The 11,520-nt window shown below is 37.8% G+C and overlaps 1 protein-coding gene across 1 annotated transcript; it reads left to right on the forward strand.

Annotated features, from left to right (window-relative positions):
* Window positions 1-35: 35 nt before the first annotated feature.
* On the forward strand, window positions 36-9,611 carry SmydA-1 (SET and MYND domain containing, arthropod-specific, member 1). Its single transcript, XM_076124363.1, has 10 exons — window positions 36-190; window positions 832-1,078; window positions 1,403-1,558; window positions 2,576-2,830; window positions 3,534-3,656; window positions 4,125-4,312; window positions 4,642-4,857; window positions 5,645-5,832; window positions 6,219-6,331; window positions 9,430-9,611. The coding sequence occupies exons 2-10, from the start codon at window positions 833-835 to the stop codon at window positions 9,583-9,585; spliced, it is 1,641 nt and encodes a 546-aa protein (XP_075980478.1). The 5' UTR covers window positions 36-190; window position 832; the 3' UTR covers window positions 9,586-9,611.
* The last annotated feature ends 1,909 nt before the right edge of the window (window positions 9,612-11,520 follow it).

Genomic DNA, 11,520 nt, shown 5'->3' on the forward strand with positions numbered 1-11,520 from the left:
CACTGTCTCAACACACTTCAGTTGGAAAACGGCTAACGTTTCAAGCGTGTAAAAGCAAAGCTATTTTTATACCTCTGTTCTGCGCACGCGCATGCATTTGTCAGTTCTCCGGTCCACACGTGCTAAGTGAGGATCTTTTGTAATATTAATCAATAAATGTGAAATAACATTGTGATTATTGTGATACCAAGTAAGTAGAAATATCACTGATTAAGTTAAAAATACTGTTAGATTGTCCCTTGGCTGTTTTTGTCCGTACTACTCCTAAATTATGTGATGTATTTTGATACGGCTTTCAGTATCATTTAGAGAATTTCTTTCGGAATGTTTATGAGTATAATGTATGTATATTATATTTATAGTATTGTAGAAAGTCTGTGTCGGTCTGGATCGATTTGATTGTGAGAATGGTCAGGAAAATGAGTTGTGATTTTTTTAGGTCGCGGTGTTTTGAAATAATGTCAGGTATATAGTATTGTGTTTTGTACTAAATATAAATCGTACTGCATTAAAAGTCGTTGCATATAAAACAATTCATTGGAAAAAACCGTAATAACGAATAATTAATTGTTTCATTCTCTATCAGTACAACAAAAATTCTAGCGCCTAATAAAAATATCATAGTTAAAAGTTGCAGAACTTCGAAGACTACTATAGCCTTGATTGCTGAGATGCATCTCAGCTGAAATTAAAACCCACTGCACATTGCGGGATGTCTTTATTGTAGTATTTTCATTGTTGATTTTGAAATATTATCAGATTTTTTTGGTGCCATCCAACCATTCCAAGTTTGTCTAGAAAAAATGTTCACTAATATATATTATTTTTCAGAATGGTGTCCGAAGGATCCTGCATGGTATGTCTCTCTCCAGCCATCAACAAATGCTCCGGCTGTCAGAATGTCCACTACTGCTCCCGAGAGCATCAGAAGCTGGACTGGAAGACCCACAAGTTCCAGTGCACTCCAGCCAAGCTGAAGGAAGATGCTAAGCTTGGACGGTACATGGAAGCTACCAGGGAGATTAAACCTGGTGATGTGGTGATGAAAGAGAAGCCACTTATTACTGGTCCGTCACAGGTAAGGTTTTACCAAAGACATAATTTGTCACTAAATTCTAGCTACTTTTCAAAATTAAAAACACTGCTAAAATGTAGAGCTATGCCCTATAAGTATTCATATGTATCGTTTCGCGTTAAAAACTAGGTATACTCGCTATCAATGAACTTTTACCAGTACGATAATTTGTTGCTATTTATATGTAAATTAAGTTAGCCTATGAGAATTTATAAAGTGAAAATAATAATCTCAAACGACCGAAACGTACAACTTTTATACAACTCGAGACACCCGCGATTGTGATAGATTATTTTCAGTCTACTTTACCCGTAAGTTTATTTTCAGAACACCGCTCCAGTATGTCTCGGATGCTATAAACTCTTAGAAGAAGGGAAGGTAGTAACATGTGAGAAGTGTGGATGGCCATTCTGCTCTAAACAGTGTACCACCAAGCCTGAACATACTCCAGAGTGTTATTACACACAGAAGAGAGAAGAAAAGGTAAGAATACAACTACCAGTATCTTGTTATGGTAATGTTACTCAGTACAATAGTAAAAAAATGGAGACCGAACAACCGTTCCAGTGGAATCTACGAGTATAACTTATACATGAATTTAGATTAGTATTTGAGGCGCCCATAGCCAGTTGCGCTCACCGGTCGGTAAACGATCTGTGGGTTAAGCAACCATTGGCGCGGTCATTCGATAGATGGGTGACCGCATAGTGGTATTTGAACTGGGCGTCTCCGTGCTTCTGAGGGCACGTTAAAAGTCGGTCCCGGTTGTTGTCTACTAAGATAACAGTCGTTAAGCCACGTCAAAGGCCTCCCGGGCGGTTTGAACAACTTTGACACTAGGTTGACCACTAACCATACGACAAACAAACAAACAAATGAGGAGCTCGTGGCTTAGTTTACAACAGCCGCACGGATCGATCTCTGAGGTTAAGCTACGCTTACCGAGGTTGTTCCGTGGATGGGTGACCATCTTATACATATCGAGTTCCTCCGTGTTTCGGAAGGCACGTTAAATTGTGGGTCCCGGCTGTCATTTTCGAAGATCTTTGACAGTCGTTAACAGTAGTCAGAAGCTTGAAAGTCTGACAACCAGTCTTACCGAAGGGTATCGTGTTAATACCTAAGTAACTGGGTTGTGGAGGTCAGATAGGCAGTCGCTCCATGTAAAACACTGGTATCCAGCTGCATCCGGTGAGACTGGAAGCCGACTCCAACATAGTTTGGAACAAAGGCTAAGCGAATATATATTGCTGTTTAAAGACTAGGTTTAATTTGGTGTCTGTGACGTGAATTATTCACGATATAAATCTTTACACTAGTTTTACAGCTAGCCTGGAGAACAGTACTCACAGGGCGGCTGATATAGGCTCCCAGAGCGTAGATATAAATGAAACGCTAGAATATCGTTTCACAGAAATGAGGATAGGTCCGCAAGCGGCGAAGCCAGCCCGATTCCTAAATAAAAAAAATCTGATCCTTCCAACCTATTTACTGTTTTAGGTCAGCATCACAGTTTTCGGAGAACCCCACCCCAGTTACGAATGCCTTACAGTCCTTCGCTGCCTGTACCAGAGAGACCACGACGAGAAGCTCTGGGCCAGGATCCAGAGCCTGCAGTCACACTGTAACGACAGGCGGGGCACGGACAAGTGGAACTACGACAGAAAGATGATCGCAGAGTTTATATGGAAGTTCTTTAAGTTAGAGGGAACTTTCAGTGAGGAGGAGATTATGAGATGTGTCGGGATTTTGCAGGTAAAGTATATATTACATTCTAAATAGCTTACTTTCCTGTTAAAGAGCCCTTTTTAGCACACCCCCTAGTCATATTGCGAAAATTAGGAGAGCTGATAAATGTTTTGCGTTATGCATGAGTGCATGACTGTTCGTCTTGATCAGTGTTATGCAGAAGCTAAACCCTTGTGTACCTACCTAGTACTTGGCAAAGGGACGCGTGTAATTTAGCTGCTCAAAAAAAAAATTGCGGCAAAAAAATATCTTAAGTTGTACTCAAAACGCGTAATCTGCCTACTCAAAAGTATATGGTACACTAGCTGACCCGCGCAACTTCGCTTGCGTCACATAAGAGAGAATGGTGAAATTTTTCCCCGTTTTTGTAACATTTTTTACTCGTACTCTGCTCCTATTGGTCGTAGCGTGATGATATATAGCCTATAACCTTCCTCGATAAATGGGCTATCTAACACTGAAAGAATTTTTCAAATTGGATCAGTAGTTCCTGAGATTAGCGCGTCCAACAAACAAACAAACAATCAAACAAACAAACAAACTCTTCAGCTTTATAATATTAGTATAGATTAAATTTCTAGTTAAGGCACAAGATGAAAGTCCTATCTATTCTGATGATATTAACGATAATTCAATAAAAAAAATTATACGTACTTTAAAGATTCTTCGTTTTTCAGTACAAGTAATTATAAATTCGGAATGTTTTCAGATCAACGGTCACGAGGTTCCGCTGCAGGAGCCTGACTACCTGGCGCTGTACGAGCGTGTCTCCATGGTGGAGCACAACTGTCGCGCCAACTGTAACAAGAGCTTCACTTCGGCCGGAGAAATTGTACGTATACTGAATATATGTATTAATTGAGACTTTATTATTATATTCTCTACGTGGTTTACGTGTCGTTTTTATGGTTTAAAAGTCTGTAGACTAGACGAAGAGTTTTTGTTTCATAGTTAAAATAAAGCCGGTGCGGAGATCTGAACTGAAGCTTTGATAGATTCTGAATAGTAGAACTCCTCGTTTTCACTATCCCAATTTTTTTTATTCACCTGGTAATTAATTATAAATTTGCTTTCGAGTCGTTTATAACAACTTAGTGCTACTAACTGTATTAAAAATAGCTTAGCCTTACTATATAAGTCTTAAAAATTTTAAGGTAGAAGAACCAGTCCTTATGAGTTTTTTTGTATGGCACAAAACCATTATGAGTAACATATTTAGTAATATATGTAGCTTCACATTCACCAATTCACTGGATATGATTCTAGTAGGTACCTATTTGTCTATTTTCTCCTATTCCAGGTGCTATACGCAGGTGTGAACATCAAGCCCGGCTCCCACATCACGGTGAGCTACACAGACCCGATGTGGGGCACGGAGGCGAGGCGCCACCACCTCGCTGACTCCAAGTTCTTCGAGTGCACCTGCGAGAGGTGCTCTGATGTCACTGAACTCGGCACTATGTTCAGTGCCGTTAAGTGCAAGAAGAAGTAAGTACCACTTTTATCATCATGTCATGACATTTTTTGGAGACCTCCGTTTTAAAGGTACTATGTCCAGATTCTGCTTAAGTCTATAGTCAATCTCCTTTAGGGAACGTTTGTAAGCACTACGCATGACTCGGAAACCATAGCAATAACTTTAAGCTAATTTATTGCATACATAACCACGGGACTATATTGTAATTGTATGGTAATATAAAAAGTACCAAAAAAAATGCCCAATAGGGAATCAAACTTTGATTTGCAAAGTTAAAAATCATATACAATTGACAACTACCAACTGCCTGCTTTAAAAAAAGCACACTTGTTACTTCCAGGGACTGCAAAGGCTACCTTCTACCAGAAACCTTCATCCTACCGATCTTGCACAAGACGAAGAACCCTAACCCGGAGACACGTAACTTAGACAACAAGTTATGGAACTGTAACCGCTGCAAGGACGCCGTGTCTGACGCCATCATGCAGCAGCTGCTGCAGGACATCGGCAAGGAGTTGAGGATCATGCCCAAAGATGATCCTGATGCTTGTGAGAGGTAGGGATCGAAATGCTTAATGAAACTGCAAAGCCTTTCTGAAAAAATTATGATGAACAAACTTACAAACACCCAAATATGAGATTATCCACCGCGAGATTTTACTTACTTAGATTTGTAAATCAGGATACAATTTTTATATTGCATCCTAGGTTTATAAAATAGCCATTTAATTATGAGCGTATAGAATATGTCTTAATAAGGAACGAACATCATTTGAAGAGTCTCAAAGTGGTAGGTTTCACAAAGACACAAATCAAACGTGTAAACGTTGAAATTAATATTTGCGATCAATTCTACGGATGATTGAGTGGTTTTGTTTGGCTGTCCCAAGCCATTTTATTTTTATTTTATTTTATTTATTTTAAGAAGGCTTACAGACTAATAAAAGAATAGGTTACAAATATGTTTAATTAAGTTGCTAATTACAAGCCTCCACAGAAATATAATATTTACGAATAAATAATGCCTGAACGCTGAAGTTATGGTATTTTCCATTTTGAACTTTAACCTACTACAATTGTATTTGAGAACCACCAGCCAGTGCTTCATTCGCAAAAAATGATTTGGCTAAAAGTTTCCTTAGTGCAAAATAAGTCTATTTCATGGTCATGAGATAATTCATTAAAGCAACGAGCACTTCTAATAAGATAAGCATTCCTCCTATAATTTTATTACCACTTATCAATATTAACCAAGATAGACATTATGTTTTACCACTTTTTCAATTGTGAATCGACTTTTAGCCTTTTCTTCTATGACTTCAAGCCGTTCTTTCTTTCCTCAGGTTCATATCCCACTGCAGCAGCTACCTGCACCCGTCGCACTACTACATGATGGACGTGAGCCTGGCGCTCGCACAGATGATCGGCCAGGCGGAGGAGCACGGCCTAGCAGTCGTCTCCAGTGACCGACTGCTGCTCAAGACACAGCTGTGTAGGAAGATCGCTGATCTGCTTGAGATTTTAGTACCAGGTACGAGAGTTAACATATTTTACTGTAGAATTCTTCACAACAATTACATATAACTGACGAAGAATTAAAATATTTTCTAGCATTTCCCAACGCCTGTTTTACGCTTTGCTTTGCATGTGGCAGTGTGTTTCTTTACAATACCTATTAATTTGCTTGAGACCGATTCGAAAGTGCAAAAGTCGTATGGTAGATCGTGTTTCGACGAAAACCTTTAGATAACGTCTGCAGAACTGCGTTTAAGTTTATGTTTTTAAAGACATTTGGATAGCAAACACAGTTGTTGCATTCGGGAAAGTCCGACACATGCTATGACACAAGCAAATGTCTAATCATTGTCAGTTGATTTATTATTATGAACAAAAAAAATGTATTCCCGCCATTTTCAGCTGAGACCCGTCTCCGAGGCACGATTCTTTACGAGCTGCACGCAGCAGTAGCTGAGACTGGCAGAAGGAAATCGCTTGTGGACGGACCGTTTGTTCTGCTAGGATATGTTTCGGTAAGTTATTGCTGTACTTAGCTGTACGTCATTATGCTAGAGTTAATAACTACTGTGAGAAAATAACTCTCGTTTCATCTCCATTATTTTTATTATCATTTACAGCTTTTTTCTGACCCATAAAGGGCATCAGTCTCCTTCCGTTTAGGTTCCACCAAGCATCACGTTCGCCGTATTGGTTTAAACAGATTACCCAAATAGAGACAAATATAATTCGTATATCCAAGTTTAATAACTAAGTTTTACTTTATGGGTAGCGGCTTTCACAACTGAATCTAAAAATAAGTTTTAATTACTTGCAATGAACGACTGCACCATAGTCTGTAGCAAATAAACAATCTATGAATAACTATCGGAACACCAAAAACTAAAAATGAAAACGAAGAATCAGGGCCGTACTCTGACATTATTCTAATCGATCCAAATAATACAGAGGGACAGAGACAACGCTATATAAATCTTATAACGCTATCCTTTTCTAATGGAGAAATTTGGAATCTATAGCTTGTCAAGTACGGCCCACATTTGATTTGTTTTCATTTAATGTTTTTGTCCCTCATTCTATAAATAGACTGCACTCCAAAAACGAATATTACCTTTTTAAAGAAACGCTTGAAAAACAGACTCCAAGCGGCGATTGCATTGACATGGGACTGGTTGCAACAAAAAGCTTTGTACGTGTTTAACACACAAATGGAGCGAGGCAGTCGCCCTACTAGCTGTTTTCATTTAAACAGACATAATAATATAATACATATGTTCAGCTTGTAGCAGCACAGACAGAAATATAGAAAAATATCGCTTACGAGAAAAAGCTACATTTAAGACCATAACAAAAATAAGAACCATAATAGGAATTGAGTGGTACCTTGCGAGCCCGAACAAAATGTCTGATACATTTATTGAGGGCATGAAAAGTCCCCAACCCGCACTTGGCCAGCGGACTAGACTTATAGTAGGACTATCAAGGCCTAAACCCTCCCTCGTAACGGGTTATAAAAAAAGAAATAGGAAATAAAACAAAACTTTACTCGGCCCGGGCATCAAACGATCGAGAGTAACTGTACCTACTACTACACTTTTCACTAAAACCTCATTTTATAAAACTTAAAATGTAGTTAAAAGTAATTGCCCGCGCGTAGCTTAATTTCTAGTCATACGTTTAAATTAGCAAGTTAATGAACATTATGACTGACACGTGATTCATTTACTTAACTCTAATTAATTTTGATTAACGATCATTAATATAAAACAATGCCCTCATTATATACTATCGAACCAACTGAATCATGACCCATTTTGCCGATAATTCGCTTGACACCGTCAAAATAGTAAAAATTTCATCTCTATCGTCAAAGTTGCACTTAAGACATTTTAAACATGCATATGACTGTGTTATGATGTATTACGACTACAGACAACTTTGACCTTTGTTATTACAGTACGTAGGTAGATACGTTTTCGATAAATCACTCTTAATTTGAATCTAGAATGTAAATGTAGTTTAAACTCTTTTCACTACGAAAAAACCTATTTGTGTCAAATATCAAATAGCACGTCATTTAGAAATCTGTGAAACGATTAGGGTTACCACTATAGTCATTGCCCATTATACAGTGATTGCCAATGTTAAGGAATAATAAGTTTATTTTAATTTCTAAAGTATCCAGTTCAAATTAATTGCGATATATGTCACTTTTAGAATATTGGTAACGTTTTTAATTTTTAGAACTCATGTCCGACGTTTGTGCGACAGGTGTGTAGTTCGAAAAGATAAAGTAAGTTTGTTGCAATATTTCTTAAGGATAACACATTTGAATTAACAGTATTCGCTAGTATTTCTTGTTTTTAAGTGTTTACATTGAATTAGTATAAAATTATTGAAACAAACGACTGATGTTCTTTTAGAAAGAATATTTAAGTTGCGTTTATAATAGAGTTTAAGTCAATGTTTTTACTAAATAAAGATACTATTGACCAACATTGTGTATCAATTCCTTAACCGGGTAATAACTATGTTGGTTACCCTATATTATTTTAATTTTTATAGTTACAGTTACATTATTTCCTATAATGGCCGAATCAACCATGTCCTGAATGGGTATCGAACCCACTCCTGACGCGTCGCAGTCGTAACATCAACGCCACGGAGCCTGTTGAAAACGGTAGTAAAGCATTATTGTATTTGCGCACAAAGATTTGTCGCAATAATGACAGATAACAAATTCATTACCAAGGAAACGTAGGTTCAAGCCAATTTCGACCTACACGTATATAGACGTGTTTTAGAAAATGAGCACATGGTGGGTCATGATTCAGTTTGTTCGATAGTACATGTAAGCCAAATAGTATTGTATACTACGAGGTCTGATGTAGAATTACCGTTTACAGGTTTTCAAAATGACTTTTTCTTTGATGAAATTCTAAATAGCACCTTCATTGATTTTTTAAAATAAATAACTCTACTTTAGAACCTATAAAAAGAATCATCAAAATTGGTCCACCCAGTAAAAAGTTATGAAGTAGCAAAAAAATATAAAAAAAAACATACAGTTGAATTGAAAACCTCCTCCTTTTTTGTGAAGTCGGTTAAAAAGATTCATAGTCTTGGGTTTTTTTCATAACTAAGCAAAACTTTGCTGAACTAAGCTTCGAAAATAGATATTGGATGGAACCAAAGGTTAAAAGTCATATAGTATACAGCGAAATAGACAGGCACACATGAGCTGATTAAATAAATAAATAAATAAATTAACCCATTACTGTCCCACTGCTGGGCAAGGGTCTCCTCCCGTAATGAAGGAGGGGTTAGGCCTTAAGTCCACCACGCTGGCCAAGTGCGGGTTGGGGACTTTGCATGCCCTCAATAAATGTATTAAACAAATTTTAGGCATGCAAGGTTTCCTCACGATGTTTTCCTTCACCGTTGGAGCATGTGATAATTATTTCTAATACACACATAACTTCGAAAAGTCATTGGTGTGTTGCCTCGGATTCGAACCTGCGACCACTGGCGTGGGAGGTGTCAATTTATACCACTCGGCTATCACTGCTCTTATGATCATGAGCTGATTACAAAAATAAAATTCTTTCATCAGGAATCCCAACGTATCCTGAAAGAATCAGCGATGCTACTCCGCCACGAGCCGCCGGAGCTGCCTGAAGGTCGTCTGTTCAACCAAGCCAAGATCAACCTGATGCAGATGGACGACCTCATCAAGAGCCTGTCTGCTGCCCAACCCTCGCCGCTGTAGAGTTAATAAAGATGTTTTGAAGATAATTGGAGTTTTATTTCTGACGACTAGGTAGTGAAATTTGTGGTAAGGTGCAGTGGTTAACGTAATGAACGCGGTGCAAACATTATACTGTGTAGTGGATTCGATTCTCACTACAAAAAGATACTTTTTCATACGACGACACGGAGAAAAAATACTTATTTTATAAGGCTATAATCAAACATAGTATCTAGTTTTTGTAACTAGCGGTCTTGTATGACAAGATAAATGTATGTGAATAAGACACGGGAAGTTTATAAGATACCAAATGGCGTTCTTTGGTCTGTGCCTACCCCTACGGGAAAGGCGAGATTTTACGTATGTTCGAGTACTACGGGTAAAATAACGAAAAAAAGTAGTAGATAAATATTGTACTTTGCTAAAAGTACTTAAGTATTATTAATCTAAATAATAAGTATATCATGATGTTTGCCACTATATTCCAGCTTAAATTGTGTACCAATTTCAACAAACAGTGACAATTAAATTCGCAAAGCAATTCTTTATCTTCACAATCTCATGTCACAAAACCAGTGTAAAGCAAGTTCATTAAATAGTGCACTTTCAATCGAAATGATATACTTATATAATTTGCTATAGCAACACCGGTGAAAGCGGCCGCGGGGAAAAAATAACCGTATTTGTGTGCGCGCGCAACTTATACTGTGTTAAGCTTTTAGTTAGAAAGAACATTCGTTTGTTGTTGATTTTGCATTTATTTGCTGTTCCCTCCGTGGCGCAGTGGTTTAGGTCGCCACGCCGATACCACTGCAACGGGAGGTCGTGGGTTCGATTCCCACACGAAGCAATTATTTGTGCGATCCGCAAATAATTGTTTCGGGTCTGGTTGTGCTTTGTGTCCGTTGTTTGTATGTTTGTAAAAGTCCCCGCGACACAAGAGCAATTCTTAGTGCGGGAGTTGTCTTTAAAAAAAAAAATTGTAAATCTTTCGTTTCGTCTAGTAAATGCGTATTCCCTCATTATCACGTTTGTAGTTCGTCGCGCTTAAGTGTTCTAGTGGAGCTGACTACTAACCCCTGGTTTCTGAGGTATATTTAGCGGTAGTTTATCTATTCAATAGCGTTTTATTATATAAGTTTAAACACTATTGAATAGATAAACTACCGCTAAATATACCTCAGAAACCGGAGGTAAGTGGTTGCAATATAACAATTTGTGGCTTTATCCTGAGACTAGCGACCGACGCGACGCTACGGCGACTTCGTCGACTATTCTACACAAAATAATTTTCCATTTTAACCAGTAGTTCCTGTGATTAACGCGTTTAAACAAACAAGCTATAAGGTTGATATTTTTAAACAGATAAGAACTGAACACTTCGCGCATCCTCAAGTATCAGAAATGAGGCTAATTACGCATAGAATTCCGTTCCGAGTTTTCGGCATTAAACCAATATTTGTAGAAATACCTATAATATTATTACTATGATATCCATAAAAGAATAATAAAGTCAAGCAAGGCCGCGTTAAACCCTAGTTAAAGTAGCCGGTATCGCTGAGTGACAGAAGGAGAGCTGTGTGCCGCGTGTTAATTGGACCGATAGCGACACGTTCGCGGAATCGAACCTGTATCCCCGTCGTCTTCCGCTGCAACACTCAAAGTGGTTCGTATGAACGTGCCACACATATTTCTTGACGCTTTGTCGCTTTATAAAATACGGATATGAGTGTTTAAATAAGCTGAGAGCATTTTTATTAAGCCTGGTTCATAAAAGTAGTTCTACAAAATTAATCTAGCTATGAAAGCATAAAGAGTGATATAATATCAAATAAATAGAGACAGACACAAATTGTTAAGTTTATAGTTAGAAAGAAACATTGAAAATTATGAATGAATAAAACCATCTAGCAACTTCTGATAAGTTAGTCTAAAATTAAAATCAGTGTAAACCCA

This window comes from Anticarsia gemmatalis, chromosome 16 (genome assembly GCF_050436995.1).
Source record: "Anticarsia gemmatalis isolate Benzon Research Colony breed Stoneville strain chromosome 16, ilAntGemm2 primary, whole genome shotgun sequence".
NCBI classification, from domain to species: Eukaryota; Metazoa; Arthropoda; class Insecta; order Lepidoptera; family Erebidae; genus Anticarsia; species Anticarsia gemmatalis.

What these genes read in the sequence shown, in the direction of transcription:
- SmydA-1 (XM_076124363.1), top strand. Translation starts at nt 833, where the DNA reads ATGGTGTCCGAAGGATCCTGCATGGTATGTCTCTCTCCAGCCATCAAC. An exon ending in TTATTACTGGTCCGTCACAG is followed by an intron (nt 1,079 to 1,402) that starts GTAAGGTTTTAC and finishes GTTTATTTTCAG; the next exon opens with AACACCGCTCCAGTATGTCT. An exon ending in TCACTTCGGCCGGAGAAATT is followed by an intron (nt 3,657 to 4,124) that starts GTACGTATACTG and finishes CTCCTATTCCAG; the next exon opens with GTGCTATACGCAGGTGTGAA.